General features: G+C 41.0%; 1 protein-coding gene across 1 annotated transcript; it reads left to right on the forward strand.

Annotated features, from left to right (window-relative positions):
* The first annotated feature begins 428 nt into the window (after window positions 1-428).
* Window positions 429-20,767, forward strand: LOC131732033 (matrix metalloproteinase-14-like). Its single transcript, XM_059021042.1, has 9 exons — window positions 429-598; window positions 1,447-1,569; window positions 2,770-3,077; window positions 3,355-3,516; window positions 4,014-4,195; window positions 7,773-7,911; window positions 8,530-8,680; window positions 16,039-16,154; window positions 16,593-20,767. The coding sequence occupies exons 1-9, from the start codon at window positions 543-545 to the stop codon at window positions 16,922-16,924; spliced, it is 1,569 nt and encodes a 522-aa protein (XP_058877025.1). The 5' UTR covers window positions 429-542; the 3' UTR covers window positions 16,925-20,767.
* The last annotated feature ends 321 nt before the right edge of the window (window positions 20,768-21,088 follow it).

Here is a 21,088-nt window from a genome sequence, read left to right on the forward strand (position 1 = left end):
TTCTACTCACTCAACACACACTGTATACACGTGGGCACTTTTGGACAGAATGAAATTAGAAGCACATATTTTTTTGTTGTTTTCACTGTTCTGTGTCATTGTAGTTCCAGGAAGATGTGTTTTAAAAGTTGTAGTGAAATAGAGGGTGCATTGTATATGTGTGTGTGTGTGTGTACAGTATAGATAGAGATGTACAGATATAGTAACAGCATTGTTGTTTCGCATTGTATTCAATTATACATAAAAGTGGACATTATGGAACAGCCCTCTGGCGGCTAGACGTTATGTCAGTGTCTCTGTCGCAGCCGTGATCATCCTCCATGCACGCTCCAGTTTTCTTGATGCTCCGACAATATTGTGCAAATTATGAATTTATCACGTTTAGACACAATTGTTTGGGTAAGGTTTAAATATGTATATGGTTACGCTCCCTCTCTCTCTCTCTGCAGGGCTGGCTGCAGCAGTATGGCTACCTGCCTCCGGGTGACCTGCGCACCCACACTGTGCGCTCTGAGCAGACCATCTCCTCGGCCATCGCAGACATGCAGCGCTTCTACGGGCTCCGAGTCACCGGCACGATTGACCCCAAGACCATCCAGTGAGCCTTCCAACATACCTATGAAAACTTCATGAATTCAACTGCAAACATTTCGACTGAGATATTGAAAAAGACTGCGAGTCGAACCGTTTGTCATTGAAATCAAATTTCTTTCATTTCTAAAGAAAAGGCTACAACCAGCTGCAACCTTATATTTTGCCAGGACTAGAAAGAAACTGAAGGTATAGATGAAACACAAATAAAGGTGTTTTATTAGAAATACACAAACATTTAATATGTGACATTTATTACATTGCAAATAAGTAGTAAGCATAGACAAATACTGTATAACATATTCAGTTTTATATGCTGTTAATAATGAATGTACTGGGGGCTCCCGAGTGGCGCATCGAGTAAAGGCGCTCCACGTGGAGTCCAGGCTATTCCACAGCCAACCGTGGACGGGAGCTCCCAGGGGGCGGCATACAATTGGCAGAGCGTCGCCCGGGGAGAGGGAGGGTTAGGTCGGCCAGGGTGTCCTCGGCTCACCGCGCACCAGCGACCCCTGTAGATGGTAGGGCGCCTGCGGGCCTCCCTGTAAGTTGCCCGGAGCTGCGTGGTCCTCCGATGCTGTAGCTCTTAGGTGGCTACATAGCGGGCCTGCAGAGTGAAAAGAAGTGGATGGCTGACAGCATGCGCTTCGGAGGACAGTGTGTGTTCGTCTTCGCCCTCCCGAGTCAGCACAGGGGTGGTAGCGCTGAGCTGAGCTTAAAAAATAATTGGCTTTTCTAAATTGGGAGAAAATAATAAAAATAATTGGCAACGACTAAATTTATAAAAAAAATAATAATAAAAATAATGAATGCACTATATCAGGAGATGGAACTGACAATCTTGCTTTTTTTCAGAGCAATGCAGCGCCCGCGGTGCGGCGTTCCTGATAAATTCGGCTCAGAATTGAAAACCAACTTGCGGCGGAAACGCTACGCCATCCAGGGGCTGAAGTGGAACCACAATGAAATCACCTTCTGGTGAGTGCCTCCTTTCCCAGGGATTTAAACAACACTTTTTGAAATGGATAACTTTATACCTTTGCCTTTTTCAAAGAAGTGGTAGCCAAGGTTTTCAAGCGAATTTCCTCTTTTTTTTATAGCACAAGCAACACTATCACTGCCCCTTTAAAGATATTTAAGGGATACAACATGAATGTTATTCAGTGAATGTGGATGAGGCCTAATAACTGAGCTGTCTATGGATGTCCATGGGTGAAATAACCACTGCACTGTTTATATGAATGGAAACGTATGGAAAATAACATTTAACCCTCAATTAAACAGCTGCATTTTGAGTATTACTTTCCTTAGATCAAGCTCTGCATCTGCTTTAGGCAGCACAACGTAATTTGGAACAGTGCAGTTCACCCGGGCACATTGGATTTCAAAATCAGATCCGGTAAAAACTATTCACTCGGCAGCAGCATCAGATATGACAAAAGTTATTCAACGCTAGATACTCTCAACAGTTTTCATTCATAACTTCAAAACACTTAATCCGATTTACTAAAGTAAAACTAGAAGAAACTTAAGTCAAGTAGACAAATGTTTTGGCTGGTGCCTTCTAGAAGTTTATTTAATTTAAAAATGTTCTCTCAAGGGCTCCCGAGTGCCGCATCCGGTAAAGGCACTCTGTGTGGAGTGGAGGATGCGCCCTATAGCCTGGAGGTCGCTGGTTTGAGTCCAGGCTATTCCACAGCCGACCGTGGACGGGAGTTCCCAGGGAGCGGCCACAATTGGTCGAGCGCCGCCCGGGTGGGGAGGGCTTAGGTCAGCCAGGGTGTCCTCGGCTCACCTCGCACCAGCGACCCCTGTAGATGGTAGGGCGCCTGCGGGCCTCCCTGTAAGTTGCCCGGAGCTGCGTGGTCCTCCGATGCTGTAGCTCTTAGGTGGCTACATAGCGGGCCTGCAGAGTGAAAAGAAGTGGATGGCTGACGGCACACGTTTCGGAGGACGCGTGTGTCTGTCTTCGTCTCTCAGCGTGAGTCAGCGCGTGAGTCAGCGCGTGAATCAGCGTGGGAGTGGCAGCGGTGAGCCGGGTTGAAACAAAATAATTGGGCTTTCCAAATTGGGGACAAAAATGAGAAAAAATAATTGCTGATTACAAATTAAAAAAAAAAAAAAACATTCTCTCTCTCTCTCTCTCTCTCTCTCTCTCTCTCTCTCTCTCTCTCTCAGTATTCAGAACTATACTCCCAAGGTAGGGGAGTATGAGACGTTTGAAGCAATCCGCCGTGCGTTCAAAGTGTGGGAGCGTGTGATCCCGCTGCGCTTCAGAGAGATCCCCTATCACCTGATCAGGGACAAGCACGAGACGTTTGCTGACATCATGCTGATGTTCGCCGACGGTTTCCATGGGGACAGCACCCCCTTCGACGGTGAGGGGGGTTTCCTGGCACACGCTTACTTCCCTGGCCAGGGCATAGGGGGCGACACTCACTTTGACGCCTCCGAACCGTGGACTGTCGGGAACTCGGACCTTTCTGGTGAGTGTCACAACTGCTAATGCTGTAGTACAGTCTGTAAGGTAACCAATGCTTTAAAATCCAACTCTTGCCTCTTATTAGCACAAAACAAGAGGAGTTTTGAAGCCCAGACTAGGTGCAGCAGGGCTAGTGTGGGTTTCTAACCTTGCTTAAACTGCTGGTTCCAATGAATTATATTTAAATAAATCAGAAGTTAGTTCTGAAACCCAGGGAGTTTTAAGTCATGTGAGTGGATGAATAGACACTGTTAAAGCCACGCTGTGTTCTGGTCTCCTAGGTAACGACGTGTTCCTGGTAGCGGTTCATGAGCTAGGCCACGCCCTCGGCCTAGAACATTCCAATGACCCCTCTGCGATCATGGCGCCTTTCTACCAGTGGATGGATACGGAGAACTTCGAACTGCCTGATGATGACCGCAGAGGCATCCAACAGCTGTACAGTAAGTAGATCTGGACGGTTAAAAAATAAACATTTAGACAAAGCATATTCTAGTAATTTTGCTGTGATACATACGACATGGGATACAGCAAAGGTAAAATAATGTTAATGAAATTTACAGGACTTTTGTGTCATTTATTTATTTAATAAAGTTTTCCAAACTTTTTATGATGATTCCGATCATTTTGAATAGTTCTGAGTTGCTCCAATATTAAATTGAAATAATTTGTTTGTATCACAATGCACCTGGTAGTGATTCCCTGACATTTGAACTCTGCGGCCCCACTTACTTTTTGCTATTGCTATGGCCAGCAGAGTTGAAAGGTTTCTTGTGGTTTCTTTTGGAATCCGGAAGTACTCAAAAGGAACCGGGGACTGGGATTCTACAGCCTCACGTAATGCCAGGTGGATTCAGATAAAGAAAAGAATGCTAAAAGTTTCTTCCTTCTTTTCTTATTGTGTTGCTGACCTGCTTTTGTTTTATGTTTCTCTTCACAGGTAACTCAGCGTTCCCAGCACCCACCGTCCCCCCGAGGAAGCCTGACACCACCACCACCACCCGGCGCCCCCATGTCCCCAGGACCCCCGGCAAACCCAACGGACCCCCATACGGACCCAGCGTGTGCGAGGGTGGCTTCGATACCATCGCTGTGCTGCGCGGGGAAATGTTCGTCTTCAAGGTAAACCGCGAGCCAAGCGGGAGTAGGGGGGATAGTGCCTTTTATTTAACAGATAAATTCACATTTAAACTGCCTTCGCAATGTTGTACTTTTATTCCTATATACTGTATATGTTACTTATATATTGATACATAATACATAAAAAGATAGTGATGTATGTCTAACTGTGGTTATTGCAGTCTGTGTTCCAGAACGCCCTGCAGTGTGTATGAGAAACACACTACTTTACCTTTGCTGTATCTCTGTTGTCCATATTGCAGCAATTCATTTTTTTCAACATATTCCAGCTTGTTTTTATATTTTTTTTAACGATAGATAGATCAACTAGGGAATGATTTTTGTTTCTTCAGCATTCACCAGGAGAGATCATTTTTCTTCCAAACATTGCAGTGTGTCCAGTTCAAGCTCCTCCTGCATCATAAGAACATAAGAACATAAGAAAGTTTACAAACGAGAGGAGGCCATTCAGCTCATCTTGCTCGTTTGGTTGTTAGTAACTTATTGATCCCAGAATCTCATCAAGCATCTTCTTGAATGATCTCAGGGTGTCAGCTTCAACAACATTACTGAGGAGTTGGTTCCAGACCCTCACAATTCTCTGTGTAAAAAAGTGCCTCCTATTTTCTGTTCTCAATGCCCCTTTGTCTAATCTCCATTTGTGACCCCTGGTCCTTGCTTCTTTTTTCAGGTCGAAAAAGTCCCCTGGGTTGACATTGTCTATACCTTTTAGAATTTTGAATGTTTGAATCAGATCGCTGCATAGTCTTCTTTGTTCAAGACTGAATAGATTAAATTATTTTAGCCTGTCTGCATATTACATGCCTTTTAAACCTGGAATAATTCTGGTCGCTCTTCTTTGCACTCTTTCTAGAGCAGCAATATCCTTTTTGTAACGAGGTGATCAGAACTGAACACAATATTCTAGATAAGGTCTTACTAATGCATTGTAAAGTTTTAACATTACTTCCCTTGATTTAAATGCAACACTTTTCACTATATATCCGAGCATCTTGTTGGCCTTTTTTTTTATAGCTTCCCCACACTAGATGAAGACATTTCTGAGTCAACATAAACTCCTAGATTTTTTTCATAGATTCCTTCTTCAATTTCAGTATCTCCCATATGGTATTTGTAATTAGGGTTTCTGTTTTTTGGTTTTTATTATTTGTATTTTTCAGTGCTTATTTTTAGCTATTTTCAAGTTTTATGTAAATCGTTTTTTTGGGGGGCTTTCGTTTTTGATATACTGTATGAAATTAGTGTTTTTGGTTACTTTCCAAAATTATTGAGCATTTTTTTGCTGTCAAAATATGATTAGTTGTAACTCGACAGTACTTGCACACTTAAGTTGTAGCTTCTTTCCTTTGCTGTCTTCCACAACGAAATCCCTACGGTCATGGGCACATTCTTCAGGGGTTTTTGTGTGTAGCCATTTTTGTATATTTCACCACAATTCTGTTTTAAATCCTCCGTGTCTTAACTGTAATACAGTTTAAACCCTGCTAACAAGCCTCCATTCCTGATTGTAATCTCGTTTTAAATCTCATAAGCGGAGTCTCCAATAGAAATGTAGGAATGTGCTGTCACTCATAGTTGGGGCGGGTTTAAAGTATTCACAACGAATCAATGATAGATACAAGTCAGGAAGGCGGGACATTGCCCAGCAGCACTGGGAAATGTATTTATTATTATTTTTGTAGTAGGTTTTATTTTTTAATGGGAAAAGGGTAAAGTCAACGTGAATTGATTAACCATTTCCACAGTTTTTCTGGTGTTTTCCGGTGTTTATTGGCTATCCACCGATTTCATTTTTTTGTATTGGGGGTGTTTTATCAGGTTTTATCAGTTAAAACCGAAAATCAGAAGCCCTATTTATAATGTACATTTGTATTGCCTGCGTGCAGTACCTTAAACATTTCTCTATTAAATGTAATTTGCCATGTGTCTGCCCAATTCTGAATGCTGTCTAGATCATTTTGAATGACCTTTGCTGCTGCAACAGTGTTTGCTACTCCTCCTATTTTTGTGTCGTCTGCAAATTTAACAAGTTTGCTTACTATACCAGAATCTAAATCATTAATGTAGATTAGGAAGAGCAGAGGACCTAATACTGATCCCTGTGGTACACCACTGGTTACCTCGCTCCATTTTGAGGTTTCTTCTCTAATCAGTACTTTCTGTTCTCTACATGTTAACCACTCCCTAATCCATGTGCATGCATTTCCTTGAATCCCTACTGTGTTCAGTTTGAGAATTAATCTTTTATGCGGGACTTTGTCAAAAGCTTTCTGAAAATCTAAATAAACCATGTCATATGCTTTGCAATTATCCATTGTCGATGTTGCATCCTCAAAAAAATCAAGCAGGTTAGTTAGACACAATCTCCCTTTCCTAAAACCATGCTGGCTGTCTCCCAGGATATTGTTACCATATAGGTAATTTTCCATTTTGAATCTTATTATAGTTTCCATAAGTTTACATATAGTAGAAGTCAGGCTTATTGGTCTGTAGTTACCTGGTTCGGTTTTGTCTCCCTTTTTGTGGATCGGTATTACATTTGCTATTTTCCAGTCTGTCGGTACAACCCCTGTGTCAGGAGCCTGTTGCATGATCTTGGTTAGCTGTTTGTAAATAACTTCTTTCATTTCTTTGAGTACTATTGGGAGGATCTCATCCGGCCCAGGGGATTTGTTTATTTTAAGAGCTCCTAGTCCCTTTAACATTTCTGCCTCTGTTATGCTAAAGTTATTTAAAACTGGATCGGAACAGATCGACATGTGGGGCATGTTGTCCGTATCCTCCTTTATAAAAACTTGTGAAAAGTAATCATTTAATATATTTGCTATTTTTTTCTCTTCGTCTATGATTTTGCCATTTATATCTCTTAGACATTTTACTTCCTCCTTGAATGTTCTTCTGCTGTTGTAATATTGGAAAAACTTTTTGGAATTGGTTTTAGCCCCTTTAGCAATGTTCATTTCTAGCTCTGTCTTGGCCTTTCTAACTTCCTTTTTGACTTGTGTTTGCAGTTCTAAGTACTCTTTCTGTGTACTTTGTTCTTGGTCCCTTTTAATCACTCTGCAAAGTGCCTCGTTTCAATCAATGCTGAGGCTCATTGAAATGAGTGGCGTATTATGGGAACAGAAAAGCTGCATTGTTGCAGGAGGGAGCGTTTTGCATGTAGATTAAAAATGTCAAGAGAGTTGGCAATGTTTCAAAATATAACGACATGGACAACACGGGACACAGCAAAGAAAATGTGTGTTATGTTTGTGCTAAACACTGCAGTGAGGAGGGGAAGCCAGTAAATGAGGTTCTGAAGTTGAGAATGTCAGTGTGATAGAAACTTAGAAATATCAAGAGAAACTTCATTTCAGTGACAAATGTTTAGACTAGAAGTCTTTATGCATTGAAGACATTGAAAAAGAGTGGAAACGTTTGTCATTGCATTGCAGTTTCCCCATAGTATTTCTGCATTCAGCAATATTGAGTGTTTAATAGTTATTAATGTTTTACAAACATTGACACCACAGCTCGGTGACAGGGGTGTGGTGCTGAATTTAACTCTTTCTTTTAGAACAAATGGTTTTGGCGTGTTCGTAATAACCGCGTGATGGACGGCTACCCCCTGCCAATCGGTCACTTCTGGAGAGGCCTACCCGCCTCCATTGACAGTGCCTATGAGAGGAAGGATGGCAAGTTTGTCTTCTTCAAGGGTCAGTGTCAGAGATCAAAGACCAACAACAGAGAACTACGGGAAAGACTCCCAAAGCAATCATTAACACACTATGAAGATTCAAAACCAGAAATAACTGGGGCATTTCATTTAGAGGATTAGAAGTAGAATTAACTTGTTTCTTATTTGGTTTTGAATTGTAATTGCTTTTTTATGAGAAAAAAAATTGTGCTACTGTCGATTTGTAGTAAATAGCTTTCAGAATCAAACCCTTTTTTTAAAATCTGAATTTCATTGCAGCTATTCTTGTAGTTCCAAAATATGATAATAATGTAAACTGTATGTTTATGCCACAGATATTTAGAATACTGTAGCTCCCCAATCTCATCTGAAGGTCCTGCATGGTAATCTATTACTGTTTACAAGGCAGGCGAGCTGGGCGTGAAGTGCATTCTTCACACTTGGCTTTATTTATTTTTTAAATTCCTCTAATGAAATATGCTAATGGGAGTACAAATTGTAGCATTTTGTAAATAGTTTGTTTTAAATGATACTCAGTATGTTGAGCGATACAGTGTACTTGGTTTGCTGGATGTTGCAGTGAAAAAGATCTGGTGATGATGATGATGATGATGATGATGGGATTTTCTTTCTTCAGGTGACAAGCACTGGGTGTTCTCTGAGGCCAGTCTGGAGCAGGGCTATCCCAAGAACATCCGAGAGTTAGGAAAGGGGCTGCCCAAGGACAGGATTGATGCAGCGCTGTTCTGGCTGCCCAACGGAAAGACCTACTTCTTCAGGGCAGACAAGTGAGTGGAGATTACAGACACGCCACGTCCATGGAAAAGACTGATCGAGACGGGATTGCGACATCTACAAGCCAACACTATCTAATATCTGGTCCTTTGTAGGGATGTCAGTAAAGTTTAATGTTGAATTGTTCCTAAACATTTAACCCTTTGCGGTCCTATGTCGGACCTGGTCCGACATTGCAATTATTCCTATCCGGTCCATTGTCGGGCCCTGTCCGACATCATCAAAAAAATACAAAAAACGGGTTTCTAGTCGTTTTTTCTCCGGAAAAGCCGAGAAAACCATTCAATGGCCGAGTGGGAGAGTCAGGGGCCGAGACAAGCCGATAAAAAAAAATGAATAAATAAAAAAGGCGTATCTCAAGAATAGTCATACTTGCCCTTGGCATCACATAGGGGCGGTTATAAGGAAACAAGCTGGCTGTTACTGAATCAGTGCTCAAAGAATATCACGGACATTTGCAGAGCTTTTTTGAGATGCTAGTGATAAAATAATGACTTGGATCGCATTATTGAGGAGTTTGGTGATAAAACGAGTGATCATGAGATGATTGATCGGTATGTACGACTATTATTATTATTATTATTATTTATTTCTTAGCATATGTGAAAGCGATAGCGAACGAAAGGGTGGGGCGGGGCTGGAGATGCCTAGTGAGTGCTTTGTTGATATGCAGGGTCATTTAAACCTATTTGACTGTGGAAAAAAAATACTTTTAAACAGCGCGTCTAAAATTAGCTGCGTGTGTGAAAATAAATTGGACCTGATGCACCTGACGCGCACTTAATAAATGGACTGCAAAGGGTTGACCACTGTCAGAGCATGCATGTCTGTTAGTGGTTAGTGGTCAGTGGCAGTGTTTGTACAGCAGGATGTGTGCAGTGAAAGGTTATTTCTGTATGCACATAAATGCTGTGCACATACACTTTAATATTGAAGTTCATCATAAAAAAGTAACATCACCAATGGAGGGCTGGTCAGATAGCTTTTTTTAAATTGATTACCAAAAATTCCCAATATGTTAAAGTTTAAACATCTAAAGGGAAGCTAGTCATTTGTACTGAGACTGCACCTCCTCTGCACTTAGATTCTTCCGTTCACTTTCTGTTACTCCATATTTATTTGAAGGGAATCTCAGTTCCACTGTACAATAAGAGCAAGAAATACAATAATTTTTGTTCAAGTGTGACAAACCACAATTCAGTAATACAGCAGATAATAGTGATTGTTACATCAGGATATGATTAAATAGTGATAGTTACATCAGGATATGATTAAGTACAAAATACTACAGGTTAAACACTTGGCAGATTACAATATTCTGAAGTACAGGATTAAATGCAGTAAGATAGGGGGCAGATAAGAGCAAAATAAAGCACATTTAAATGAAGGGTGATAGTGTCCCAGGATACAACAGAGGAGTTCTACAGGTTCTGTTTGAAGAGGTGAGTCTTAAGGAGGCGCCGGAATGTGGTCAGGGACTGGGCAGTCCTGACATCTGTAGGAAGGTCGTTCCACCACTGCGGAGCAAGGGTGGAGAAGGAGCGGGCTCGGGAGGCAGGGGAGCGTAGCGGAGGTAGAGCCAGTCTTCTAGTGCAGGCGGAGCGGAGAGGTCGAGTGGGGGTGTAGGGAGAGATGAGGGTCTGGAGGTAGCTGGGTGCAGTCTGGTCAAGGCATCTGTAGGCTAGTACAACAGTTTTGAACTGGATGCGAGCGGTGATCGGGAGCCAGTGGAGCGAGCGGAGTAGTGGAGTAGCGTGGGCGAAGCGAGGCAGAGAGAACACCAGGCGGGCAGCAGAGTTCTGGATGAGCTGGAGCGGACAGGTGGCGGACGCAGGGAGGCCAGCCAGGAGGGAGTTGCAGTAGTCTAGGCGGGAGAGTACCAGGGCCTGGACCAGGAGCTGGGTAGCATAGTTGGTGAGGAAGGGTCGGATTCTTCGGATGTTGCTCAGGAAGAATCGGCAAGTGCGTGCCAGAGTTGTGCTGGGAATAAGAGAGGCAGGGGTCCAGGGTGACTCCAAGGTTCTTAGCGCAGGTGTTTGCTTTGCCATGAAGCAGATTCATCAGAATTATAAGGTTACAATGTTATGATTTCTAGAAAACAAAAGAGCAAAACCACACAGGATTGCAGTAGGGAAAATATATAAGAGCTAGCATCAAATGCCATTTTTTCACTTTACCTTCCTCTTTTTATGGTGTTTGCAATCATGTACAGCGGTTCTTTGTTCCAATATTGAGTTATCATCATTTTTCTCAAAATTTGCCTTTACCTGGCTTTGAGGATTCTAAATGCACTTAACTGATTTGCTCATTCTATTCAAATCATGTGCTCTGCCAGCCCGACCTATATATTAGAGAGAGAGAGGTTCAGTAGGGGCGAACAGCCAGGTTGGAAGGCCATTTTTTCATATTTGAATAAAATGAGGAAGCGCACACAAAGGTAGACAAATATAGCGAAAAATGATAATAACTAAACAGAAACCAGGACCAGTCAACAGCATTGCAAATAAAAAGTCAAAGGAAAATTTGAAGATATGTGAAGCGATTTGCTATAATATTAGAGCAATAATACCATTCCAAATTATTGCAAACATCATAAAAAGTTCAGAGGGTGTGTGACAGAAAGACAATGATTCTTGGTGGTAAATCTCCCTCCTGACCTGTGAGGGCGCTAAGTAACGGGAACAGAGTACCCTGGACTGGTTGGCCTGACACTTCATTTCTAGGGTTGAAAGGAAGTCGTCATTTATAAAGGGGGCGGAGCTTCAGTGCATTAACTCATCGACCCGGAAGGGAAATGATGTGGTAGCTGCGGATTGGAGGAGCGGCTGCAATCGTTTACCAAGGGGTCATGTGTGATGGTATAAGTAGGGGATGAAGCAACGTGATCTGTTCCTTCGTTTTGGTTGGAGAACAACCTGGAAGGAACCTGTGATTTGTGTGGAGAAAATCATGAGTGTTTTGTTTGTTTATTGTCATGTCGGAAAATTATACTGTTTGTGATTATGTAGACGGCTAATCACGATCCAGGAGCTGTCACTAAAGGCCAGTACAAACCTGGACAACACTGCACTTTGCTTGCACTAAAGTACTGTATTTTCATCACGAGCACTAGAGCACGCACTGTGGATGGGTGTTTGTGTTTGTGTTACGTGTGAGTGAATTAAAACGGGACTGTTATTATTTCTGGGCCAACCCGCGGATTACAGATAAGCAATACACGCCGCTGTGTTGCTTCTCAGTGACATTGTTATTATTTACTGTTGTTAGCCATCAAGCATTTAGATTACAAAATACAGCCATTAAGCAACATTGCACCTGGATCATAATTGTCTGTCTGTTTATTGATGAGCTCCACCTGCACACTGTTAACCACTTTGCCACAGGGTGTAAAGAAAAAACAATGGCATTTGTAGCTATATGTAAAAATACCTAAAAGGTGGTGAGGTGTCTTCATTGGACCCGTTTTGAAGTGGATAATGTTTTCTTTCAACCTATTGGATTACTTACAAGCTTGATGAATGTTCAGCATTACAGAGTTTTCTGTTTTTGTTTTTCTTGAGAGAAGCACCAGTTTGTGTTGCAATTTGGCTCTGTGAGTCAGGCATCCCAAAGTAACATTTATAATCCTGGAATGCAGAGCAGCAGGGCTGTCATTTGGAACCACCTCCCTCATGGTTTGTGTGTTTGCTAAACCCCTCTAATGTTAATTGCAGTTCATGCCGTCGCCTCGCTGTCTGTGTTTTCACAATAGTGGTTTTGCAAGGTAATGGTTGTAATTCAAGACACTGTTTTATTTCCCATCGACACTCGAGGCAGAGAAAATAGGAAAAAAACAAGCATTTCCTTCAGTAACACACTATCACCCCCCTCCCCCCACCCTCAATGACAGTACCATGAGGAAAGACAGAAAATCACCATTATCAACACCCACTGCTTGCACTGGTAGAGTAGAATAAGGATGATGAAATGGTCTGATTATCATCTAATAATCAGCACAATATTTATGATTCCTGGTATCTTGAATCCCGTTTCTCTAGTAGTTCTTTGTCTCCCTTTTTTAACTGTCTGCTTTTCGCTAGATCATTGATTTATTGCATAAAAATTGATCATGGCAATTCCGATTAAGCTTCATGTTTGTGAGATGTTTCTCCCAGTTAGTTTATTCTCTCTCAAACATTCTTTTTTAACACAGTCTACTTTGTTAAATGATGCCATTCCACTGTTTTCTTCCACAATAGAGGGAGCACTGAGTTAAAGGAATTTTCTGATGCTGAATTAAATTGATAAATCAATAAATATATTTTTTGATGCCCAGTTTAATAATATGGAATTTAACTCCACCCCCACCTCCCCCAGTTGCACTGATCCTTTTACCATTATATGAGAAACATGATTCCCTATCAAGTACAAAATGTAGGCATTACCGTATGGGTGTTTACCAAATAATTATATCAAAGCTGCACTGTGACGCGGTCATGCACGCCCCCGAGGGCATAAAAGGACTGCCCGCACAGATTGCAGCATCATTTACTTGCTATTGTGTATTACACTAATAAATGCGATAATTAATTGACGTTGTATTAGTTTTCTAATTACACAAATGTTTTGCACACAGCCTGTTTGTTACGTCCTTGTGCCCTGCGTGAAGCCGGCATCTCGTATCGCTTCTTCCCAGGGATCAAGCAACTTGAGTCGGCTGACTTGTGCTCTCCTCACAGGCTGCTTAGCTCCGGCTGGAGTTATAATTAAAGTTTTGTTTTTGTAAACAACAGTATTATTTTGTGAACTGTAAGTGTATTATTGTTTTCTGTGAGAATTTCTTTCTCTTGTGTGTTTTTCTTAGTTATTTTTCACAGAAACACAAACGCAGCTGCTGGGCTCAGCAGCTCTGCATTGACTGAGATATGCTTGCAGTCTTTCCCACAGTGTCTCGTTGCCATCTTGGTGACTGCTTGCAGCACCATTACGAAGGGTGTTGGGCTCTAACAAGCAGGCTTCCCTCAGTCTCATACTCGTACTGACTGTGTGGTTTTGCCAGAAGCTTATTGAATTTAAATCAAGGGAAGTAATGTTAAAACTCTACAATGCATTAGTAAGACCTCACCTAGAATATTGTGTTCAGTTCTGGTCACCTCGTTACAAAAAGGATATTGCTGCTCTAGAAAGAGTGCAAAGAACAGCAACCAGAATTATCCCGGGTTTAAAAGGCATGTCGTATGCAGACAGTTTAAAAGAATTGAATCTATTCAGTCTTGAACAAAGAAGACTACGCGGCGATCTGATTCAAACATTCAAAATCCTAAAAGGTATAGACAATGTCAACCCAGGGGACTTCTTTGACCTGAAAAAAGAAACAAGGACCAGGGGTCACAAATGGAGATTAGATAAAGGGGCATTCAGAACAGAAAATAGGAGACACTTTTTTACACAGAGAATTGTGAGGGTCTGGAACCAACTCCCCAGTAATGTTGTTGAAGCTGACACCCTGGGATCCTTCAAGAAGCTGCTTGATGAGATTCTGGGATCAATAAGTTACTAACAACCAAACGAGCAAGATGGGCTGAATGGCCTCCTCTCGTTTGTAAACTTTCTTATGTTCTTATGTTCTTATACAGGTGGACATCCTTGTATACTACTTCCTGCGGTAACGCAAACCGAGTAGTATCAGAGTACTCGGTTCAGGTCTTGACCCGCCCTGTTGCAGACTGAGGCAGCAGTTATACAGTACTGTACACTGTGTTGCTGCTTGCATTATGCCTGGGTTTTATCCCTGTGATTTATGTCAGTCTGCCAGTTGAAGATTAGCCCGGCAGGTGTTCTTCCTGCCTGGGGCCAGAGCACGCCAGAGTGACACTCGCTGATGACAGTTTCGGTGAGTTTTGTGCCAGTTTCTCTGAGTGCACGCTGGAGGAACGTGTGTCTCGCAGCTCTATGAAATGCTCTGTGTCCATTACACCAGGACAACGCGCCTCCCCATCACCCTCTGTTAAAGTGGTGGCTGCGCCCTCTCCACTTAGCTCTGTGCCAAGGGAGAGCAGATGATGAGCTCGGAGAAAGATCGGCGGACTCCGGCCAGCTGGAGAAGCTCTGGGCAGCTGTTTCCCATCAGGGAACGGTGCTTACAGAGCTGCTGCGTGAGCATGCGGCTCTGCCTGCCCCCTTGTCCCTTTGGGGAACCAAAGGGCTACAAGCACAGACTGGCAGCAGGATGATGTGCTGTCCATCGCCCCCTCTGAGGAGGTGAGTGAACAAGAGCTGACCTTCCCCTCTGAGGAGGTGGAGTCAGACAGCAAATCCCCTGCGATCAAGCTCCTCTGTCTGCAGAGTTTCTGCCACTGATTAAAAGGCCACTGCGGTGTTGCAAGTGCCCTGGCCTCAGTGTGGGCTACCTTTACGAGGTTTCTACAGACTTAATGTCGTGGATCCACAACTCTGGTTTTGGAACTAGAGTATTAAAGGTAACTTCAGGGTCAACCCTTACAACACAAACATAGAGGTGATTTCCCCCTCAATTTTTTAGCCCTAGCTACTGGTTACTGGGGTTCCGAAGGGTAACGCACAAAGCTGCTTCTTGGCTTAGCCATGTAGCATTCCGGTCATTCTGCAATCTTGCCCTTGTGACGGCTCTGGTACACTCACCCATATGGTAATAGTTACATTTCGTAATTGATAGGGAACATTAGGTTATTACCATAACCCTGGTTCCCTGAAATAGAAATGTAACCATCAATCTTCAAGGTCGCTGCATCCTTGATTGCAGCAGGCTTGAAGGAAAAGTGATGCTGTGATCTGTGTGGGCAGTCCTTTAATGCCCTCGGGGGCGGGCATGACTGCGTCACAGGCACTGCATGCAGCTTTGATATAATTATTCAGGTTCAGGGTCTTCAGCAGGTAAACACCCATACGGTAATAACATTTCTATTTCAGAGAACCGGGGTTATGATTAGCAATAATATTTTTTTCAGGTCAATAAATAATCTTTAATATCACGATAATCAACAATAGTTCAAACCCTACCGTGTACCCCCGGATTCCTTCTTGCCAAGGACATTTTTAGTTATTGGTAATCTGGGGGTATGAAGTATCTTTCTATGTCAAACCTACATTTTCCATGTTCATACGGGTCACTGATAGCTCAGATTTCTTTATTGACAGCCGTGGTGGGGATGAATGTCACTGATTCACTTGTTGACTTGTAGGAATCTCTATACTGTGTATCATGAAGTTTGTTAGTGAAATGTAAAATCATTCCTAGTGCAATGATACAAGTTCCCAGGGCTGTGAAAGATTTTTCAAAGGAACGTTTGAAATTAGCTGTAATGTGTGTGTGTGTGTGTGTGCGTTTTTCCAGATACTACCGCTTCAATGAGGAAATGAAGTCTGTGGATTCGGACTATCCCAAACCCATCAGTGTTTGGGAAGGAATTCCGGATTCTCCCAAAGGAACATTTATGGGAAGCAATGGAGGTAAGGAATTTGGCATGCTACCTGTTGTGCGATTCCATATATATATAGGTCTCAAATTAGCAGTTTGGAAAGAAACACATGAAAAACAATGATTATTGTAAAACAGTCTGCAGCAGAAACATGGTCATGTTTTTGCGTTTTAAAGTGTATACTTGTAGTAAACAAGCATGTCAATAAGTAATTGTGAAGCATGTGGTTTCTGATGGACAGGAGTGCAGCTGTGGTTGCAATCCATTCAAATATAAATTATAAAAAAAAATAAAAGTATAAATAAAAATTTAAGATGCAGTCTTAAATGTTTAAAAAGTGCATCTTAAATTCGAAGCAAAATGGTAATTCATGTTTTTGCAACGTCGACTAGTCAACCATTTTTTCCCCGTCTTTCGACACCTAGTTAAAGGAATCCCTCCCCCTAAAAAAAACTCTCTCTCTCAACAGTGTACACCTACTTCTACAAGGGAAACCGCTACTGGAAATTCAACAACCAGAAGCTGAAGGTGGAGCCAGGCTACCCCAAGTCAGTGCTGCGAGACTGGATGGGCTGCGATGGCGACGGGGAGTACGACGAGAGCCCTGACGGCGGGGAGACAGAGGTGATCATCATCGAGGTGGAGGAATCGGACCGTGGGGTGGACGCAGCGGCCATCGTCATCCCCGTCCTCCTCTTGATCTGCGTGCTCCTCACCCTGGGAGCCGTAATCTTCTTCAAGCGCTATGGGACACCCCGCCGCCTGCTCTACTGCCAGAGATCCTTGCTGGACAAGGTTTGAGACGAAAATCAACGCAGCTGGCTAGGTTAAAGGGCTGTAGCATGTCTGAATCTCTTTCTCCTGCTTTCTCAACCCCCAATAATTTACACATCCTTCCATATTTTGTAGTCTAAACATAAATCTGTAGGGGTGTTGTTTGAACGTTTAAACATTTTTCCAAGTGTGTTACTTTTAACCATTGTTGAATGTAGTCTCATCACATTAATGTTGTGTATCTTGAAAAGTAAAAGCACTTCTGACCATTGTCAAAGATAGGTGTCCATTGGAGAGCTGCAGTGTTTGTGGAGTAGGGTGTGCGCAGTGTAAGACTACTTATTCTAGGTCTTTTCCATACACACTTTAATGTTGTGCGCATGTAGCCCGTCATATTAAAGTTGTAGACCATCATAAAATAGCAACATCACTATAACGTAGAGATTCATATGATGGCTTTTTTGATTTGACATCCCCAATATGTTGAAACGTTCAAATGCGTTTAGGTTTAGGAGATTAATTGGAAATGAACACCCCTACATCAGTGTAGTGTATTACAGGCTCACAGTGGGCTGTATTTTTTTAATTGTCTGTGTAAGAAACAACAGGTGGTGTATCGCTTGAAAACCGGAATGCTTATTAAAGAAGGGAATTCTCATACCCTCTTGTCTCTTTTTCCCCCGCTTTTTTTAAATTCCCCTATTTTAGATTCATCAGTGAATACGATTTTTGAATCTTGAATCTGTACAATGTGTTGTTGTATTTTATTTTGTGTGTGTGGTTTTTTCCCCCAGAATTTAACATATAGAAAATGAAAAAAAAATGTTAATTTTTTTTTTTTTTTTTTTAAGGATTAATTTTATTTTATATTTGGTAAAAAAATATATACTTTTGCTTGTTTGTTCTGAGCATGCCTATTACTTTCTTTTTTCCGTCCTTTTGTTTTCACTTGATGATGCAGCTCAATAGATTGCTGCTTTTTTATTTTAGGATTAAACTTTTATTTTTTTTACTTTTGATTGGTTTCAACGGGAAGGGATTTGACCAACAATTCATTCATGTGGTGCTGTTTCTCCAGCCTCTCATTCCTGCTTTCCTCTAGAGGCCTGGCTTCCAGTTTGGGGGGTGGGCGTGCATGTAACAGACAGACAGCGGACTAATTCATTCACCTGCTTGTCATTCCTGCCTTTCGCCTTCCTCTGGATGTCTGGGTTCCATTTCAATACATTGCAAGAAATGAAAAAAGACTTCGAGTCAAAACGTTTGTCATTGAATTTGTTACGTTTCTTTTAGTATTTCTAAATTCAGCACTATTGAGTGTTTCATAGTTACAGATGTTTGGGGAGACTTGATCAAAGTTAGCCCAATAAAGTTAAGGGAAGTTTTTAAAGCTGATTCAGTTTGAGTGTCGACAGAGTTAATTACACAGAGTGGTGAGGGTACTGAATGGGTTACCAAGGGTCACCGAGCCATGTTGTTGATGTTGAATCATTGGGATCCTTTTATTCTGGGATGAAATCAGCTACTAAGAACCGGAAGAACATTATAGGCTGAATGGTCTACTCTTGCTTGTAAATTTAATTAACTTTCCCCTTAAAACGCTGAATCTATTTCTGCCTACATTTGTCTTCTGTTATTGCAGATTAAAATAAAAATGTATCTCCTTTTTAAAAAATAAAAAAAAATTTAAAAAATAATAAAAACACACTTTACAACAGACAAGACACTGGGGAGGGCTGTGGGATTTAACATTTATTATTTTATATTAATAAAAGCTTTTTTCTTTTTCTTTTTTTTCTTTCTTTTGAAGTTTGGTTGTTTTTTTATTTTATTTGAACTGTTAACTACACCTGCAGGACAGGGCTGGCTATTAGCATTTTTGTACTATTATAATTATGTTATTAAAAAATACAAAAAAAAAAACAAACCTTCTGTTTGTGTGTATATATATATATATATTACACACAAATATGTACAAATTTCAATCAACCAAATTGAGACCAAAGTGACAGGACGTGTGAAGAGATTTAAAAAAAAAATTCCAAATGAGCAGACAGATTTAACAGATTAAATGATTGGTCTAATTTTTAAATGCTTCAAGATGGAAAGGGTTTTAGTTAAGTAATGTTAAGTTAAATGGGGATAATTCAGTCATTCTTGCATTTCTATTTAGGGTTCCATTCTGGGGGGGGGGGGGGCTAGGTGGTGCAGACAGTCAGTGTGCTAATTAATTAATTCAATAGCCTCTCCAATCTGACTGCCCAAAGAAAGACAGACCTCAAAACAAACCCATTTAAATAGTCAGGTAAATACAAAATAGAAAGAAACCCAGAAAACCTCAATTTAGTTAAACTAGGAATTGTATCCTTTTGTGAACAAAGAAAAAAAAGCATCTGTGGTCGATAATTAAGTGGAGTGGTATCTCTAATGAAATGGTCTGGAGCTTGATGGGGTGAATCATAGATTTAGAATGCAGTATTTATATAGAATGCTACAAATATGAAGTCACTACCTCAAATGGCCTCAGATGTTTGGCCATTTTGTGAATGTTTGACTTTATATGGTGTGATCCGAGATTTTACCATTTCTCATGACAAAACAAAGAGAGCTTTGGTGGAGCAGCGTGAGGATCAATGAATGTTTCATTGAGGCTTGGCAAAATAAAAGCCATGGCCAGCAGTAACCTATTTAATAGATCGATTGCTGCATCTAGTCTTGAGTGTAAACAGTACAGTTTTTCACAGGCTAGATGAAATAGCTTCATAAAAGTAAGAGCCAGCGTCATCAGTGAACAGCTAATTTCCTGTTGTATTGCTGGCAATACACAGATGTTCACTAGAGGGTGCTGGCGTTACTAATATCAAGACACATGGGCTGATCTAGCCAACATTACATATGTCTATGGCAGGCAACCAGAACTGAAGAGATGAACTCAGATAAAAGCACCTTAACACAGACTTATAAAAAAAACACTAACAGGTAGCCCTGTGACACATCGGAACGTTATTGTAAGCCATAAGAATGCTGGCATTCATTACTGCAGACTATCTTCCATAACTATTCATAGTGCTGAATTTGGAAATGCTGAAGAAACTAAAATTCAATGACGAACGTTTCGGATAGAAATATTTTTCAGTGTTGAGGATTTCTAGTTTAAACGTTTTTTGTCACAGAATTTGTTTCTTTTAGCGTTTTTAGACTGCAAAATAGCAACATCTAACCATTCACATTCATCTACAGTCTCAAGAGATACGTTGATGTATGCTACTGGTCCTACTGTTTCTCCTCATAGACCCCAATGTTAAAGCCAGGCTGTTTCTCATCCCATAGACCCCAATATTAAAGCCAGGCTGTTTCTCATCCCATAGACCCCAATGTTAAAGCCAGGCTGTTTCTCAACCCATAGACCCCAATGTTAAAACCAGACTGTTTCTCATCCCATAGACCCCAATGTTAAAGCCAGGCTGTTTCTCATCTCATAGACCTCAATGTTAAAGCCAGACTGTTTCTCATCTCATAGACCCCAATGTTAAAGCCAGGCTGCCCTATAGACAAGTTTCAAGTTACAATGCTACACAAAATAAATTGTAATTATTTAAGACTTTAAAAATTATCACACATCAAGGTTCTGGCCTTGATATTAAGGTCTTCAAAAAACAAAAACTAATTGAAGTGTCCGTTAATACATTTAAAATGTTATTTGATTAAAAATACTAAACATTCCATAAATTTGTTTTTTACGTTAATAATTTGTTGTTGACCTGAATTAAATATTTATTTTAATTTTTTATGGGTTATTGCTTATTTTCTTCATTGTTTTTCTGGCTTATTTTGTGAATTTATAAATAAACGCAGTCTGTATAAGTGTCACTGGTCTGTCTGTCATTTTATTTGTATCTCAAATTCTCTTTTGATAATACACTACCAGTTTAACATCGAAACATGCTTCCCTGTGAAAATTTGCTACCAGGTGCAAACTTATATTTAAGTATAAAAACAAATATTTTCTATATTTTAGTTTTGTTTTGCTTATGATCTTGAAAAATACAATAAACTGCAATAAATCTTACATTGAGAATTCATTGATCTGATTCTTATTTTGGAATGAAAATGCATATTGATCATTGTGGGGTTTTGTGCATAAAAATCCATTTTAATAGAGTCCCATAGTAAAAGCATAGCAAATGTAAT

This window comes from Acipenser ruthenus, unplaced genomic scaffold (genome assembly GCF_902713425.1).
Source record: "Acipenser ruthenus unplaced genomic scaffold, fAciRut3.2 maternal haplotype, whole genome shotgun sequence".
In the NCBI taxonomy this organism is placed as follows: domain Eukaryota; kingdom Metazoa; phylum Chordata; class Actinopteri; order Acipenseriformes; family Acipenseridae; genus Acipenser; species Acipenser ruthenus.

Bases quoted from the DNA above. Each gene is read 5' to 3' on its own strand.
- LOC131732033 (XM_059021042.1), top strand. From the start codon at position 543: ATGCAGCGCTTCTACGGGCTCCGAGTCACCGGCACGATTGACCCCAAG. The intron at 3,078-3,354 runs GTGAGTGTCACA...CTGGTCTCCTAG, and splicing joins CGGGAACTCGGACCTTTCTG to GTAACGACGTGTTCCTGGTA. The intron at 8,681-16,038 runs GTGAGTGGAGAT...GCGTTTTTCCAG, and splicing joins TACTTCTTCAGGGCAGACAA to ATACTACCGCTTCAATGAGG.